Here is a 19,531-nt window from a genome sequence, read left to right on the forward strand (position 1 = left end):
ATATCAGTATGGAGAGTTCTCTACAACTAAAACTAGAAATTCCATTCAACTCACCTATTCCCCTTCTAGGTATCTTCCCAAAAGAGTTAAAGTCATCATTTTATGGTGATATATGAATACACATGCTTATAGCAACACAACTCATAATAGCTAAGTCTTGAAAGCAGCCTATATGTTCATCAACAGAAGAATGAATATAGAAAATGAGGTATATTTATGCAATGGAATACAACTCAGCTAAAACGGATAAATCGAATCACTTGTAGGAAAATGGATGCACCCTGAGACCATAATGTTAAGTGAAATAAATTAGACATAAAAGCATAAAAGTATGGTTTTCCTTATATGAGAAACCCCAGAAATACAAGACAGATAGTAGGAAACAGAGATAAATCATTTACAAATGGGAAGAGGATCTAGAGATAGAGAAAGTGGGTAAGGAAGGGAAAGGAAAAGGAAATAAAAACTATTAAGATGCAGTACATACATGTACCAAATTCCCAGGGTGAATGTATTCATTAGGTATCACAAACATGTACTAATAAAAAGTCGGTAACATAAAAAATAAAGCCAGATCCAGTTTACATTTATGCTGTATACTCAACAGCATGATGGCATTTCTGAGTGTAATAGATGACATCTCAGCAATGCAGATCTCATTTTGAATGTTTATTGCCCTCTGTACAGTATAAAAACATTAAGTTACATTTGTGTCCCTCTGGCCAAGAGCTTTAATATTTTCTAGCTCTCTCTCTCTCTCTCTCTCTCTCTCTCTCTCTCTCTCTCTCTCTCTCTCTCTCTCTCTTTCTTACACTCACTGGTGCAATAGCTTATTCATCTGAGATTATCTGCATTTTTCATGTGCCAACCCTTGACTTAGAAGACTTAAGTTATTTGTCACAGAATAACAAGTTGGTGTGCACGAGCTTTGGGAGTTGAATCTAAGTCATCTGTGTGAAGTTTAGGGAACTCTTCACTATACCACCCAAGGTCCACAACTCCAGATACCATGGAATCCTAGATTGTCCTTTAGTCTAAACTATCTAACACTTACAATGCCTATCTTGTATACCTATAATAAGGGAAATGATGTCCTCAAAAGATTTTCAGTAAAATTATGCTTTAAAGTAGAAGGAATGGGCCAGGGATGTAGCTCAGTGGCATAGTGCCTACCGGGCAAGCATGAGGCCCTGAGTTGGATTCCTAGTACCAAAAAATTAAAAATTAAAAATAAAGTAGAAGGCTGCAGCTAATTACTTTTGCCTTCTGTGGGGTCATGGGGATGAAAATGGGGATAAAACTGAACTTTAGCTCAATAGTTTACTTTTTAAAAATCTGTTCATTCAAGTTTTCAGGTTTATACTTATCCTAGTACAGTAATTTAACAAATACTTACCTAGAACCCATTGTGTGCCTATAGCTGAGAATATAATAAAGCCTCTAGAAAAGGAAGCTATGACAATTAATAGGTATATGCTCTCCTAGATACAGTAATTTTCTTTGTTTTGCTCAATACTACATATATATATCCTTAAAATGTTCCTTGCACATAGTGGGTACTCTATAAATATTTACAGAATTAATCAACAAATAAGATTTTATCAGGTGCTTTAAGGTTATTAAACATAAAGTGGGATAATGGGATTGTTATTATTAACCTTAGAGTGCTCTGGCACAGGAAGTGACATTGTAGTCACTACGATGGATGGTTTGGAAAGGTCCTCTAAGGAGAAGCTATTGAATGCCATAGTCATCTGGATTTAGAATACTCATTGCTTATTTTTTAAACCTAATAAACTCATGACTTGAGGACTGTGTTCCTGTTTTCAGATCACTAAAATCTTTGGAATGTCCTTTCTTATGCATATCATGAGGTACAGTGGCAGAATGAACACCATACATCACTGGGGGCATAGAGCTAATGTCTTCTATCACCCACAAAGAATGGACTGATAATTCTTTTCTTTTCTTTTTTTCCTTTTTTTGTGGTACTGGGGATCAAATCCAGGAGTACTCTACAACTGAGCTATATCCCCAGCCTTTTTAAAATTTTAAGACAGAGTCTCATTAAGTTAATCCAGTAGGACTTGAACTTGCAATTATCCTGCCTCAGTCTCCCGCGATCAGTGCTGGGATTACAGGAATGAGCTACTATGCCCATTTTACAGAGACATTTCTCTTAAAAGTATATGCTGTAGGCTTACAAGTATAACTTTCTGCATTAACCTAGGTTAATGTTATATTTAATTTTCTTAAAGAGAATAAAGATCACTTCTGAAAAGTATATATTGATTAACAAAATTCTGGAAATTGCCATAATCTAGAGTTTAGCTCTTAGGAAATAAAATGATATAGGTTCACTAAACACACACTGCTCATATATCTTCATTTCTACTTTGGACATAGTTACAGGACAGACAAGTAAAATACCAAACATTTGACATGCACATATGTTAGTGGGAAAAGCCATGAAGATAGGGCCAGATCATATGTGTTACTTGTGTTACCTGTGATAATGTATTTGAGGCCCACAGACCTCAATGTTCCTGTCTTCATGATAAGCATAGTAAGATTCATGCAGTTTAGGAGTTGCAAAGAGTACAGACAATGTATAAATATCACCAACAGTGATAATGAGCAACAAGTGATAGCTTTAATACCATTGTTAGTGTAGTACTCCCCCTTTATCTGTAAGGGATGTGATGTAAGACACACACACACACACACACACACACCCGTGAATGTTTGACACTGTGAATAGGACCAAGTTTATACATATAAAATATTATTATAATGTACAATTATTAAAATGTATTGCAATGACAGTCATGTGATAGGGTGTCCCTTTCCCAATTACTTTTTGTGCTCTACTGTGTTTTCCAACCACAGTCGACTGTATGTAATTCAAACTGTGAAAAGCAAAACCATGGATAAGGGAGAACCTCAGTATGGATTAATTTTGAAAGTATTTGTAAATTTTCTTATGCTATTTTTATGGACAAAGAGATGAAGGCCTGATCAATAATTTTCAATGTATAATCCTTAGTACTGCATTAAGCAAAATGAGACATTAAAGCATTTTTAAAATTTGAATCTTTTTCTTGAATTCCTGTGAGCAAAGTATGTGCAATTATACAAACTTTCACTTTCAGATATGACCCAAGACCATTACTAGTAACACTAAATGACTAATTAATGCCTAATATAAGTAATGCGTTGGAGTTTACTGAGAATTCTACTCATTTTTCTATTAAGAGGTCTGATTGTTATACAACATTTTTATAGTGTTGTGAGATTCCTGCTATACACATAAGCATGGAAAGTATTGTTTGCAATTTTTGAGAATTATAGTTTTTTATATATATAGGTAATATTATCTTGGTGATCATGGTTCTCAATTGTTTTCTTTATTTTTATATATATAAATAATTGTTATTAACCTTTTTAACTTATTATATTTATGGTTATTCCTTGGGTCTTAGTAATTAGCATTTACATATTGGTGTCTATTGCCTTCAATAATTAGATTTTTAAACATGTAGATCTAAAGAGTCCAACTATGAATTTTACCTACCACCTGTCATAGGCTTTGTTCCCCAAAAATAGACTTCAGGTTGAGGTTTGGGTTAAAGTGATTTATTAAGAATTTTTCCCAGGAAGAACAGTAAGGGAGTAGGAAATGGGACTATGAAGAAGAGGTAATCTATTCATCAACATATCCTTTACCCACTGACAAAGCTCCAGTTATTTCATAGTCTTATTGATTCCACAGGCCCTATCTTATTTCATCTTAAAAATAGCTAGTGCCTGAAATCACACAGTAGATTCCTCAAATCACTTATTGAATAGTTTTCAATAGCCCTTTATCTGATTTCCTCTGTGTCCAAAGCAATAAGCAGCATGAGACCTGCACAAATGAATGAGAAAAACAAACCACACAATAAGACCAAATAGGCTTCTAAAATTCATGTCAGTGGTATAAAAACATTGGCTTGTTTTTCAAACAGTTATCAGACCCCTAAACCTCTTTTGTCTATTTTTTCCCTTTCCAAGCCCAAGTGCTTCATTTAGAAAAGGAATGATTTTAATCTTGGTGTTTGTGGGTATGGTGTGGATGTATTGGTCATGTTCCAATCTAGATAATTGTATCACCTCTTCCTCAAACCCCCTGTTACCCATTCTTCTTTCCTGTTTAACAAGTTGCATCTGGGCACCATCGTGGGGTGATAAACTGCAGGAGAGACACCGCCCCCAGAGATGCCTGCACATCAGCAGTAGGTGAGGTCCTCCTGGTATAATATGTCTATCAACTTGATCAATTTTTAAAGCATTTGGCATTGTTTAGGAAGAAAAGCCCAGAGAAAGGAAGATCCTATGATTACTCTTCCAATCTCAGTAGATTTGAAGGTCTGCTCTAATTACAATGGTGATACCAGGAACAATTAAAAAGTGATAGAACTTGGCCAAGAGGGTGATTAATATAAATGAGTTTCTTAATAGCAAATATTTAATAGATAATCTATAACAAAATTAAGTTTTAAATTTCAACTTGCCAAAGATACTATACGTCTAGTAGAAGCATTTCCAAGCAAGGCAATAGTGTCATTGAAATACATTAACCCAATTTCCCTAAAAATTTAGTTACAAGAAAATGTGTATCCATAGAAGTCAAAACCATTTTGCTTTTGTGAAAAAAACTTCTTTGTGAATATAATCTAAAAAGCCCATATAAAATTATTTCAGAAGAAGCACATGCAGATTTTTCTTTTTTATTGTCAGGGACGCTTTGGATAATTTCCTACTGTCTAAATGATTCAATGCCCTGCCTTTTAAAGAAAAATATCACCATACTCTTTTGTCATCTCCTGGTTTAGATTTGTGTTCTCTGCTGCATCCAAAGTATGTTGGGGATACTACTCTACCTAAAATTAATTTAGTCAGTTTATTTTGCAGAATGAAGATAAAAATTATGAATATTTTAATTTCAAAAAATTTTTTCTCAAAAAGAAAGTTGCTTAGATTTAGTTCTATTACTACCAATCTATGCAAGTTACTTTTCTCTTGTTGCTGAAACAAAATACTCAACATCCAAAGTTAGAGTGGAAGGGGTTTATTTGGCTTATAGTTCATAGAGGTTTCAGTTCATAGTTGGCTGGTTCCAAGACAGGGATGGCAAACAAGCATTGCAGAGGAGAAACATGACACAAGGCAGCAAAGGCAACAAGGGAATTACCAGCATCTTTTCACCCCTTTGATCTTATTCAGACTTACTGGGATTAAGGCAGTGCCAAACTAATTGCTCACATGTAGTGGTTTAGTAATCACACACCCTTAGCCCTAGCATCACACATTCCAGATTCAATTACCTCTGAAAAAGAAAGTCCCACCTCATTGGCATGAGGCTTTGGGGGGACATCTAAACATGAACCATAATACAATCACTGCAGAGATAAAGATAGTGAAGTCTTTTTCTACCTGTAGGAAGTTAGAAATAGACATATTTATTGTCATTAGAGAAAGCACTGATGCTCTTGCAGCATTTCAGATAGTTGTGGAATCCCAAGGAAGAAAGAGAAGACAGAAGCCCTCTGGCTCTGAGACCCATTGAAAACTTTATGCCTACTTGGAGACATAACTGTGATGGTGTCACCCAGGTCAAAAGTGCAACTGTTTCCCAAATTTAATATTATTTTTTCTTATAAATTTTCTGTTTGTTCCCTTCCTTCCACAACTCAACTAATACCCTATTACAAATAATTAGGACAGTTGATGGGGAAAATCAAAGGAGGAAAGTTTCCATTATATTTCTTGGCAGAATTTTTCCCATATCCTTTTCTTCTCACACACAAAATTGTTTGTTGATTTGTCTATTAAAGAAGAGGCAGCTGGGTGTTGCCAACTCTTGACACCCAAGTTCCACCAATCTTCGGTTGAGACCGTTTCTTCACTGACTCATAACCTAATCCCAAGACAAAATGCCTCACCAGCCTTTCTTCCTCAGAGAGGGTAGAGCTGATGGTACTGGCTTTCAGCAAAAAAAGGAAAGAGTCAATAATGGCCAAAAGCAGAGTTCAGACACTCCCCTTCCTTCACTGGGTTACAACGTAGAACCCTATAATTAACATGTTTCTAACTTACTCATTGTTTAAGCCAAATTTGTAAAGCTAAGTTTGAAGCAATCAAATCCACTATACAATAGCATGTTAATGGCAAGAATAATATCTCTGACTTCTCTTCAGTCCCCAGAATTTACGTGAGAGCTTGGGCATACTGCAAACACTAAAAATCGCAGGTACTTAGGAAACAAATGCTCAAGTAGGTTTGCAAATGAAGCATACTCCTTTTTTTAGAGTTAAAAATTAAAGTAAGCTTTACTTAAAATGTCTTTAAATTGTTTTTCTTTACAAAGTTATTTTTTTAAAACAGTTCTCAAGGGAAAATGATTCCACCTAAAATTAAAGCAGTATATTTCAGATTCAACCACACTGAATGTTAATTTAAAGGATCATTATTTACAGATATTTGATGATGATGATGATAAAAAATCTTCAGTACATTTCATTAGACTTTTTAAAATCTTATGCCTAAATCCATGATTTTTCCAATCTAGGAACTCAAGTTGATTCTAAAATCAAAGAACAAACAGAAGTTCAAGTGGGTTGTAAACTTGGCAAAAACATGTTCTGCCAAGAAATAAAAAAGAATTCAGTCTCAAAATCTGTTATAGTGCAGACATCTTTGCTTTTTAAGAGTAAAGTCCAGGAAAAGAGAATCACAACATCACATAATGGAATGAAATATACACTGTTACTAAAGATATTAGAATTGCTTATCTGAAATTAGGCCAAAGATGTAAGTCCTTTAGAAAAATCAATTCAGAATAAGGTACCTAATGATCACCCTTGTACTTTAAGAGTAGACACGTAACCTTATCCTACGAGCACTGCTAATGATAACATTGTACACTGTCATCACTGATCTGGTACTAGTAGATAAAAGTAAGTTTGTCTAACAGTTTCTTCTGCTTTTACCGTTCTTCATTTTGTCATTTGTAGGTCCCTAATTGCCTTTTCTATTTTCTATATTATGCTTCTCTTGCTGAAATGAATATTATAAAGAGGCATACTTCACTTCATTTTTTTTTCTGTAGTCGTTATTCAGAATATCTTTTCTGAATGATTTTTAATGCTTGAATACAAATACTCTTAGATGTCAGTACAGTTGTGCTTTAAGTAAAAGTCAGTGCTGCTGGGGGCCAAGCCAAATGGATTTGCTTTTAAAGATGAGCAAAGACACTTATTTTAAGGCAGCTTTACTCTTTATAAGGGCTCCTGAACATCCTTGGAGTTCATTTTTGGAACATTAGACTGTGAACTTCTAGAGAATGGACCCAGTGTTAGGTTCCGTTGCATTTTCTAGTTTATCATATTGCCTAACACACAGTAAGTACTACATGAAATACATGCTTGTGGAATGAACAAATACAACTAAATTTCTTCTAGAAGGTGGCTAGTAATCCACTTTAAGATTACTTTATTTCAGTGTTTAGGGGGTATTCCTTGTGAATGATATGTTTTAAAGGTTAAATGTTGTAGATGGTATTCTGGTGTATATTTCTTTGCCATAAAATTAAAGGAACGGTCATTCATTGTAGAGTTCTTTAACACCTACTTTATCTTTAATCTCAAGTTTGTCCACTAGAAAGCATCTTTGAAGGCTGGGCTGTGTCTTTCAACACTCTTCATTGTCCAATCCAGTGCCTGGCACAGAAGAGCCAATCAGTAAATGATGCTGTTACATGAATGACTGAGAATATGCAAAAGAATTGTATCTGAATTTAAAATGACTTAGAATCAGTAAAAGACAATGTTGGTGGTCCAAAAAAAAAAAAATTAACATGAAAGATATTCTTTAAAGCTCGATAACTAATTTTCCTCTTTTCTATCTTGGATTATTATTTCTAATGAACTGGGATGTCATGTAAAAGAACTGCTTCCTCTTACTGCCTCAGCATTTCATATAATCATCTACCAATCAACTGGTTAACTCAAGCAAGGATAATATTTGTTCCCAGTCAGCTTCACAAAACAAAAACAAACACACAAAACAACCAAAAACTGTGTACTAGTTATCACTGTGACTCTGGTAATTTTATCAGTGCAGAAATTAAAAACTCCAAAGAAATTGATATTACAGGGCCAGGGATTTAGCTCAGTGGCACTGTGCCTGCCTTGCAAATGCAAAGATCTGAGATCCATCCCCAGTACCAAAAAAAAAATTGGTATTACAAAATTTGAAATCTACCTATTGTCTCAAGTAGGTATTAAGTTATTATTCACTTCAGCCTGGGCCCTTCTGTTCTTCTACTTTCAAATATGAGATAAACACCTCTAAATTAAAATTTGTCATTGTAGTACATTTTTTAAAGACAACAAATGCAGGTTTACTAGTCAAAATTGGATCTACCCTCCTTTTAGTACCTCATGAAAATTTAATAAATAAATATCAATATAGACAAAGAAACTATGTGCATTTTAACAATGCAATCATTATAGGTTTACATATGTTAGGACTTGTATTAGATGTCCCCCTTAAAAGCCTCATGTGGTCATAGGTGGGGGGTTTTCAGATGTGGCCGAATCTAGAGTATATGATTGATTCATGGTACAATGTTAGGATTAAGGATGCTAGGCTTAGGGGTGGATGATTACTAAATCAGTACACTGACTGATTTGGCACTGCCCTAATCCCGATAGCCTGGATAAAATGTAAGGAACAGAAAGAGGCTTGTCTTGTCTCTTGCTTACTTTGCTACCTTCTGCCCACCATGAACAGTTCTTCCTCTGCAATGCCTTACTGCCATGCCACCCTGCCTTGGAGCCAGCCGATTATGGACTGAAACTTCTATAAACTGTGAGCTAAATAAACTTTTCCCCCTTTAACTCTGAGTGTTGGGTATTTGGCCTCAGCAATGAGAGAAAAGTAACTAAGACAATGTAAATGTTGCATTTTAGATATATTTAACTAGATTAAACTATAACTTCCTTCATATAAAGAGCCTACATGTTCAGTTATTGTATGATTATTCCATGCCACTGAGCTGCAGGCACACTGACCCCTTTTCCTCCCCTGGGTTGAAGCACAACTGTGGGAGAAGTGAGAGCAGGGACATTTGCTGCAGGGGCACCTGTCTAAACAAATAACTTCTAAGACATTCTCAACGTAGTGTGTCAATATCACAGTTTCTAAAGAAAATGATATGGACAGATGCCAGAGAAAGTAATGTGAGTGTTGTAACCAATAGAATGGTCAGTTTATGCAACCAGTAGAGAAGCTTTTGCTTTTTGTTTGTTTTTGTTTATTCACCTCTCAAAAAACATCTTCACCTCAGATGCTAGAAAATAGAGATGCATTGATTGCATTTTAAGGTAGAAATTTTGTAGCTCTATACCCTTTCAAGATGTTATACAAAGCAACATTTCATTTCTTTTTTTTTTTTGGTACCGGGGATCGAACTTGGGCCCTTGTACTTGCGAGGATGGCGGCAGAACCACTGAGCTAAATCCCTGGCCCAAAGATTTATTTAGTTAGTTTTTTGGTACCCGGGAACGAACTCGGGTCCTTCAGCTTGCGCAGCAGGCGGTGAAACCACTGAGCTAAATCCCCGGCCCTAAAGCAACATTTTAAATTAGCAAAGGCTCTGGAGATAAGTTATCTATATATAGTTTTCCTGGAAAAAAATAACTAAACATAGAGTAGCCTATCAATTAAGGAAGTCCTGTCTAAGAGATCAGTCAAGGCAGAGTCAGAAGAATTATAAATTCTACAGACATAAGATAAATTATCATGAATAGTTTTTAAAAAGAAAAAGAATAAAATAACAAATGCTGGACCTAAAATTCTAGATAATATCATATGAAGCTAAATGATAAAAGAAAACAAACCTCTCAACAAATACTGATTTATTAGGGAGTCAAAAGGTACTGTTTAATTCTCAATGTTGATAATTGTCATAAGAGATGTTTGCATTTTTGATGTTACCACTAATTACATTTAAAAACATGCTATATTTCTTCTGAGTTGCCAGAAAAAAAATAAAAGAAAATATAGTCAATATGGCAAAAGTGTAAATTGCAAATTAATTATATCAATAATAATACCAGATATTGAGTGCTAGGCAGAGTGCTATTTGATATTATCTCCTTTAATCCTCTTTTAAGTCTCTGAAGTAGCTATCTATAATACAGCTGAAAACCAGGTCTATCTAAATGTGAAATAACGTTTGGTCATTATTAGTAGAACTTTAGAGTAACAATAGATTAAAACTTGTGTCCTGACTCTTATTGATAAGTATTAGCCACTAGTAATGTTGAACTGACGAGACTGAGGCTGAATTCCAGCTCAACAGAAAAGACTGTCATGGATTATTAGTAATGCCTATTTTCAGAGCCAGACGGAGGATTTATAACAAGTATGCTACATTTTTACTACATAAATCACAGTTATAAAAATAGGTAATATAAAATTACAAATAATCAGACCAAATGCATAGCTTATGAAAATAGTTATGGATGGAATAAATGCACTTAGCCAATAAAAGACCCAATGATAATTTAAAAATTACATTGAGAATTAAAATAAAAATCAAAAAAAATTTAAAAAGCTAAATGGCCAAAAGGTACAACAAAAAGTATGCCAATTCTCACAAAAATCATAACATTATTACATTAGAGAATGTAGAAATTTTAAAGTACATAAAATAATTTATGAAATAAGGCTAAATGTAACAAGAAAGGCAAAGACATAGTCATCTCCCTTTGTAGGTAATATGAAATGAAAATAAATTGATTACTGGATTGATGACATTAGAAAACTTTTTTAAAGTAAGTAAAACTACTTACTACTAATTCAAGAGGTAGCATCTGAAATTTCAATAACTATTTAAAGAAATTAAAAGTTGTCAAATAATTTTATCTTTTAGGATGCACCATTGTCAGAGTTTTATGGCTAAGTTGTTTTGGTTTTTTTTTTAACATTTTGAGGACGTGGTATGACCTAAGTTTTCCAAGCTGCTGAACAACATAGAAAAAAAGAGAAACCTATTGAGTTATTTATTTTTCACAAGAGTAACACAATCATTCTGACAAAGTCTAAAAAAATGCTCACAGACACACAGAAAAACACCACAAATATAAAGAATTTTCAATTAAAAAATTTACAATATATTATGTGAAAAGAAACAAGTTATAAAGTGTCTTATGATTATTATTTAACAAACACACATATGCAGGTGCTCAAAGAAAATCCCAATGGATTGAATTAAATACTACATAGAAAGATTTTAGTTATTTTCCTGCATGGTTAGATTATACATAATTTTTTTTCAAAATTTCTTCACCACCATTTTCCCTTCTATACTACCAAGTAACAATTAATGTTATTAACCAAAGATAAAGTTAATTATAGACAAGCAGATTTTTTATATGAAAAGGGAAGGTTATTCTGACTAAAGAACAAAGGAGAAACTGCTACACCTGGAGCAATAAGTAAAAGAAATGAGACAAGAAAAACAGAAAGAAGCCATAAGTACTAAAAGCTTGAAATAAAAATATTAGCAGGGTGCTAATGGATGTTACCCAAAAGTTCTGTAGAAATCTTTGTAAGACAGAAACTCCTCTACCCAAGGCTTCCAGCATAGAGGGAAGAACTAAATTGTTTCAGGAATATTTTCTATGGCCATTGACCTTCCTGGCTTTCTTCAGTCCTCGGATCAGAGTCAAGACAAACTCAAGCTCCATGAGGGCAGCTGTCATTGCTGATGCTTGTTTGTGGAGTATCTAGGACAACACAAGGTCACAGGGAACCAGTGCACCTTTGTGAAAAAGGAAGGCCTTCGGTGCACCTGTAATCTTAGCACTCTCGGGGACTGAGACAGGTGGATAGCAAGTTCCAGCACAATCTGGGCAACTTAGTGACTTTGTGAGCCCGTGTCTCAATATTAAAAAGAAATTTAATAAAAAGGGCTGAGGATGTAGCTCAAGCATGAAGGTGCTGGGTTCAGTCTCCAGTGCTGGGGGGAAAAAAGAATAGAGTGAAGGCTTCCATCTTCCATGGGAGCATCTTCAAGTTTAACCTCCTTGTCCTGTTCTCTTTACAATTTTAATTGTGACTTGGGCCACAGCAAGATTTGTATGTGTGTGTGTGTGTGTGTGTGTGTGTGTGTGTTACAAGAATATTTTTCAAAGCCATAAAAACAAAAATAGATTTCAGAATGTAAATCAAAATTATCATTGACAGGAAGAAACCATGGTCTCAAATGAGCTAGGACAGATTCTGTAAGAATACAAACTAAATCATTCATTTAGGTCTCAAAACATCTATTCCTCAACTTCAAATTAGAAACTAATATCATTGTAACCCAACCCTGGAAACAATTTCTGACTGAACTACCATGACTTTAGGCAAAGTGCCTAAAACTGAAATACTCACAGGTAGGAAAATAGCAGCCCTTCTCTGCTCCGTGCTGGTCAGACCAGATCTCAGCTCCTAAAACTAGAGTTGGATGCCAAGTTTTATAGCAAGCCATTATTAAGAGTTCATTCAAAAGTGCAAAGGACAAAAGGCCTGGAAACCCTGCCTCATGAGAGCTGATTTAAAGGATCTGGGGAGATTTCAGCTGAAAAGAAAGGCCTGCCATGCAATGGAGTTGGACACATTCTATGTTGCTTCAAAAACCGAGATTGTGACCAACAAATGAAATGCTATGGATTTGGCTTACTGTAAAAAATCATTTTCTATAAGGTATAACATGCTGTGTCTGACCACATAAGAGTGATTCCCTATCACTAGAATGTGTAAACATGGTTCATAAGGAATGTTCTAGAAAGGAAGTGACATCATCTTGACTTCTTATGTGGGGACATGAAGACTGATTGCTCCCTATATAGAGGTTTTGTTTGTTCCACAAAATGTTTAGAATTAATTTTTTTAAATGCCTATAGGGGAGCAACCGCTGTAGCCCACATAATTCATACTCCAGTACTCCCTATTGTCTGGAAGACAGCTGCTTCACATACTTAGGCTACCTCCCTAGCTCCTAATGTTGCCTTCGCCTAACCTGTAAAGGTCATTAGAGTTCTAAGATAATGTGCTCTGTGACTCATCTATACCCCTGAGCTCTCACAGAAGTGTCTACCTTTGGAAAACGGAGGAGAAAGTAACTAGGCAATGAACTACCTCAGGTAGAATCAATTAATATAGCTAGTTTATTCCAAACAGTCTGAAATTGGAATAGTCCTCATGCTCCATACAATTTTGGCAGGTTTTATTTTTCTCGTGAGACTCTATGAACTTGGAGTATTTTAAGGATAAAATTTTCCACATGGGATTCAGAAGGTTTTATTATTAGTCCAGTCCAGGGAAGTAGCCCTTCTGGTTGACTTTTCAAAGTGATGCCACTTTGAGGCATTCTGAGGTCCTTAGCTGGGACCTGGCTCCTTCACTCTGTGGTTGGTGTTATGCTGCCATCTAGTGACCATTTACACAAAATGCCTGAGGCGCAAGTCTCTAGGCAGAAATGTTTTCAGATGTGGTAAGCTAGTACAACCACTATGGAAATCAGCATGGAGATTCCTCAAAAAACTCACACTAGAAATTCCATGTGACCCATCCATCCCCCTTCTAGATATCTTCCCAAGAGAAAGAGTTAAAGACATCATATTACAATGATACATGGATACTCATGTTTATAGCAGCATAAATCATAATAGCTAAATCTTGGAAACAGCCTATATGTCCATCAACGAATGAAAAAATAAAATGTAATATTTATACACAATGAAGTACTATTGTACCATAATGAAGGATAAGCTTGAGTCATTTGCAGAAAAATGGTTGCACATTGAGACCATAATGTTAAGTGAAATAAATCAGACACACAAGCTTAAAAAATCACATATCACATAGTTTCTCTTATATGAGAAACCCAAATTATAAATAAAGAAAAAATAAGAGATATGTGATCTTTCTCAAACTGGAAAGGAATCAGAAGATAGAGGGAAGGGAAAGGAAGAGAAAAAAGGAAAAAAGGATGAAAGAAGGAATTAAGATGTGTTATATATATGTACCAACTCCACACAGGGATGTAAACAGTATGTACTACAATCATGCACTAATAAAATTCTTTTAAACAGAAAAGTCTAAGACAGCAGAAAAGTCCTGCCTGGGCCAGGCCAACCTAATATAAATCCATGAAGACAACCGTATACTGAAAAAGCTAATTTTAATGAATACAAATCACTGTGATCAATAATGATATTTAATAATGATATCAGTGGTGATTGAGCTATAATAACTATTAATGATATTCTACAGGAGAAACATATTTATACATGCATATACACAGAATGTTCTTTTTTATATTATTGGATATTATCCTTGTCACAACCTCACATGTATTAGTGTATCTATTCTTTTCCCATGAATAAACAGAATCAGAGGATGCTAACAGTTAACCCAAACCACACAACTTATAAATAAGAGAGTCAGATCAGAACCCAGAAGATCTGGCTCCATATCTTCTAGATGACTCTGCTAAGGAGCCTAAGAGGATTTCACTGGCAGCCACGAAAGGAGCCTAAGAGGATTTCACTGGCAGCCACAGTAGGGAGATGGGGTGGGGGAAAGGAGCATAGCAAAATCATGCACAAGATTGGTGGTGATAAAGGGTCCTTTTGACCTAATTGGTTTGGAACCGCCTGTAGTTCCAATCATATTAGTGTGGATAATAAGATCAACCTAGAGGAAAAAGACAGGTAAAATGTCAAAGCCTCAAGTTCCTTGAACTATGGCTCCTTGAAAATATTCAGTGGCTGGTGAAAGTTCTGCTGGAAATAAAGAGACTTGCCAGGTTCTCCCAGGCTTGGTCTAGCTAGTGTCAGGGACCGAGTAGGATTGACGTGTTGTGTGCTGGTACCGCTTCTGTTACTCTTTCCAGGTCCGTGCTGCCTTTCCCAAAGTCAAGTGTTTCTTGTGATACACGTTTGTGTGAGCTGTGGGAGTGCTAAACAATGCACATCTGTATTTGTCTCTTTGTTTAATACTCTATCATGGCTATCCTGGGCTAGGTGATTTTTCATCCTGTGTCAATTTTAATTTTTACAACCCTAAGGGAATATTTAGAATTTAGAAATCCAGTATCTAGATGTCAGTAGTCTAATTCCTGAAAAGGTGCTTTATAATGATCAAGGATTTTTAGTCACCTGAAGAGACTAACCCATTTGTAAACTGGTCCACATTTAGAATGGTGAATCTCTCAAAAACAATTAGGATGCATGCAGTTGTCCTCTAAAACAGTCCACGATAAAAAGCCTCTACCCCTGACAGAAACATACCCCAGTCTCTCACTTCATCTCACCACCAAAGTGAGGTTCCCATCCCAAAGTCTGGTGATTTCACAAATTCATTTAAATGAGTTTCAAAGATCTGTTTGTTTATGCTTTACCCCAGTAATAAAAGATACTCAATTAATTAACGGTAACAGTTATATCATAAATATACCCACTGTAGAGGAATTTACTCTTTCTACCTTTTAGAAACCCTTTATGCTTCTGGTTTACAGTTGGTCTCCATATCCAGGAGCTCTGCACCCATAACCCAAGGGGGAAAGTTGTTTCAACATTGACCAAGTACAGGCTCTTTTTCCTGGCCATTATTCCCTAAATAATATAGTATAACAACTGCTTACATAGCATTCACATTGTTTTGGGAACTCTACAGATGATACAGGGCAGGATGTACACGTGTCACTGTTAGATGCAAACACTATGCCATTTTATATAAGGAACTTGAGCATCCAAAGATTTTGGTATAGGGAGGGTGTAGTTATCCCTGCAAAACCCAGGGATAACTATTTCCATTTGGACCAGACTGTTATGGGCCAGCCAGCATGTGGATGAATAGGCTCTAGAATGTCATTTTGTTCTAGTGTTCTGATATATGATTTCACCCAAGCATTGTAAGAAAGAGAATAGCAACCTTCACATATTATGCTTATACTTCAGAGTAGTAATTACTTAGAGATTATCTGGAAAGTTGAAATAATAATGCTGTGTTGGGATCCCTTATAGAAATAGCAAAATGGTCCCCCAAAAGTCTGTCTTACTCATACTCCACCAAGAGTATCTTTGGATCCCCTAATGCTATAATATGGGGTGGGGTTGCAGTTCACAAAATAATAATAATAACAATAATAATAATAATAATAATAATAATAATAATCTGCATCGAGATATGAAATGTTAACAATATAATCACTTATTTTTAAAAGTAAGTGAAAACTAGGTGATTTTTCCTAATTTTAAAGAGTTCTAGTACTAGTCAGTTAATTATAACAAGAGCAGCTCAGTCAGGGATGGGGTAGAGCTCAGTGATGAACCATTTGCCTGGCAGTCACAAGCCCTTGGATTAAACTCCCAGCCTTGCTAAAACAAGTTTTAAATATAATACACAAATTAAATATTATACAAGTAGAATTCCTATGACAAAGTTAGCCATTATTTCCGCTGACAGTAGTAAATGAATGTTCTACTAACCAGGTTAAAAGCTCTATAAAAGTTGCATATTATAGTTAAAGAATATCTCTTAAGCATCTCCTGCCCCAGAAACTATTCAATTTTATAACAACAAGTGTTATTGTAACACTTCTTCTAGGTCTTTCTCATGAATGCCATACTACATCATTATCATATTTGTTTAAGAGTTAATTATCTTTTGAAAGAGGTTAGATAATTAAAATAATATTTATAATATTAAAGTAATATTAATAATATGCTTCTCCGCATAGTTTTCTCTTTCAGTACTCAAAAGATATTAATTAACTATCTTCTCTCTGAGATATTTCCAATAAAACTCTGCTGCCATCCTTGCCCTTGTTAACTCTGTATATAATGTGTTTTCTTTCTCTGGTTGATTTTAAAGTTTTTCTCTTTACCGTTGCTATTGGACAATTTGATTTTAACATACTTTGGCATAGTTTTCTTTGTGTTTTTCATGCTTAGGCTTGTTGGGCTTCTTGACAACAACTTCTTTTCTTTGAAATACTTCTTTACATGCTCCCCTCCTCTTTGGGATTTCCCTATCATATATATAAGGCTACCTGTAGTTGTCCTGCTGCTCACTGATGTGTCTTTCACTACTTAAATTATTTTTTCATCTCTGTGTTTTATATAGACTAATTTCTATCATTATGTCTTCATTTCATTAATCTCTTCTTGTGTAATCTCCACTCTCCTGTTAATCTCATCCATTATACATTTGAACAGAGACATTATAGTTTTCATCCCTACAAGTTTACTTCAGACAGGAGGTTTCATCTTTTCTCTAGCTTCTAAACATGTGGAATAAACATTTAATGTCTTTGATCATTCTAACATCTGTGTCTGTTCTAAATTAGTTTCAGTCTATCGGTTTCTCTCCCTATTATGGGTCACATTTCTCACCTCTTTACATGCCTGATATCATTTATTAGATGCCAAATAGTGTGGATTTTATCTCTTAGATGTTAAATATTAGTACATCCTTATGAATATTCTTGAGCTCAGATCTGGAACACAGTTGAGTTACTTGGAAATAATCCTTTTAGGTTTTGCAGTGAAGCCAAGTCAGGTGGGACCAGAGCAATGTTTATCATAGGGCTAATTATTCCTCACTTCTGAGTCAAGACACATCTGAGTACTCTACCTCCCAACCCCAGCCCATACCATGTGAACTGCGAGATTTTCTAGTCTGGATAGTAAGAGTATGCCCTGCCCCAGGCCTAGGATGAGCGTTGGACAGTTCCCTTCAATCCTTTCAGGTGATTCTTTCTCCATACTTCAGTGTTTTCTTACATGTATGACCTGATCAATACTCAGAAGTACTGAGAGCTGATCAGACCCTCAGCTACCTTTTGGGGGGAACAACAAGGAATAAAAAGAAAGAGACAGAGACAATTTTCAAGATATAAAGGAGGACCAGAAGGAGATCTGCCTCCAGTGGACAGACTCGAATAAATCTCTGTGGTTGGCCCACTTTTATTAGGCAGCAAAAAGTACAGGGGGAGGAGTAACACTCGTTCTGTGGAATAGTAACTATAGAGAATAGGTGGATAAGGATTAAATTAATGAGGAACCAGATTTTCCTACACCCAAATGCTTGTATATTGAAAAGTGTTCTCAGCAGATGCTATCTTGCCTCAGGAGTGCGTCAGCATTCCACCCATAGCCAGAGGACATGCAGCCTTCCACATACTTCTCTGTTCAGGAGGCAAGACAACACCCTCAAGACTGTGAGATCTTCTGAGTTACATAGCCTAGTCCCCAACACAGAAGACCCAAGAGGTATCTTGAGAGCACTCTCTCCATGTGACTTTCTCCTACTCCTGTGAACTCAAGCTGGCTCAGTCTTCCAGGCTCTCCTACTCCTATACTATGGAGTAGAAGTACCATGCTCAGCCCCAGGTGAGCAGCTGAATAATCAAAGCTGGACATCACTGTGTCTCTCAGGATTGCTGTTTTGAACAGCAAAATTTCCATTGTCTTGATAACCATTGTCTTTTAAACCACATACATTTTCCAAGATTAAGTTGTTTCAGGTAGAAGGAAAATCTAGTCCTCATTACTCCAGTTTGTCAAAAGCAGAAGTCTCATTTAGGTTCATAATTGGTAAATATTTTCTGTATTTAATTCTTATCAGTATAGCAAGAAACAATAGCTATGTCAAGGACATTGTTATTTAAGGCTTGCTCTGTGTTCCACAATCTCTCCTAGATTCAGATATTAAAATCTCACAATGTCCTTCGATTTCTAACTTTTAAATTTTTTGAGACTGAATTAAAGAATATGAGGTTCACATGTCTTAATTTTAGAAAATTAAGACTGCCCTAGCAGACTAGGTGCTGCTGCCAATGGAGCAATTGTCCAAGGCTGGGTCTAGAATATCTAAGCAGTAGCTGAGCTCTTTTTCTTCCTTTGAACTCTTCTTTAGCAGCTAGTTGTCCAAACAAAAACAAATCCCCTATTTCTCATTTAAATCCTTGAGCATTACATCCACCAACAATAGGCTTTTTCCTCGCATGCTGGGTCTTTTTCCCCAGGATGAATGAAGATCTTCCCTCTGCTGTGTGTATTCTAAGGAAACCAACCACCTCCTCCCAAGAGATTTCCTATTCTAGCCTAGGCCTGGTGCAGCTAGAAGCATTTTTTAGAAGGAGGTGGTTCCATGATTTAATTTTTAGCACAGTGACCTTCTAGCAGCCACCTTCCCCCACTCCACATAATATTACATAATATTTACATAAGAAGCTACAAGTAGATTTAGAATCCCAAGTATGCATGTTTGTGAAGTCACTACCATCCCACACTTAACATTGTTTTTCCCTGCCCTCCCAGCTTCTCATGGTGACAACAGCTGTAGTCTAACCATGAGTGTGGACTTGTCATATACTACAGTCCAGCTAAGATAGCAAGGGATTCTTATGCAAAAAGGAAAGTGA

At 35.7% G+C, this 19,531-nt stretch overlaps 1 protein-coding gene across 5 annotated transcripts in view; it reads left to right on the forward strand.

Annotated features, from left to right (window-relative positions):
* The window catches only part of Itprid1 (ITPR interacting domain containing 1), a 168,136-nt gene that overhangs the window by 130,568 nt on the left and 18,037 nt on the right, over window positions 1-19,531 (forward strand). For 4 of the 5 annotated variants that reach the window (XM_087204511.1, XM_087204512.1, XM_087204514.1 and 1 more), the window contains one exon: window positions 4,201-4,278. The exons of the other annotated variant lie outside the window; for it this stretch is intronic. In XM_087204511.1, coding sequence (XP_087060637.1) covers window positions 4,201-4,278 — 78 coding nt within the window. The remainder of the gene's footprint in view (window positions 1-4,200; window positions 4,279-19,531) is intronic. 5 annotated transcript variants of the gene reach the window in all.

The sequence above is a fragment of the Heterocephalus glaber genome, unplaced genomic scaffold (genome assembly GCF_053883595.1).
Source record: "Heterocephalus glaber isolate CG9 unplaced genomic scaffold, H.glaber_assembly_v1.0 deba00000546, whole genome shotgun sequence".
In the NCBI taxonomy this organism is placed as follows: Eukaryota; Metazoa; Chordata; class Mammalia; order Rodentia; family Bathyergidae; genus Heterocephalus; species Heterocephalus glaber.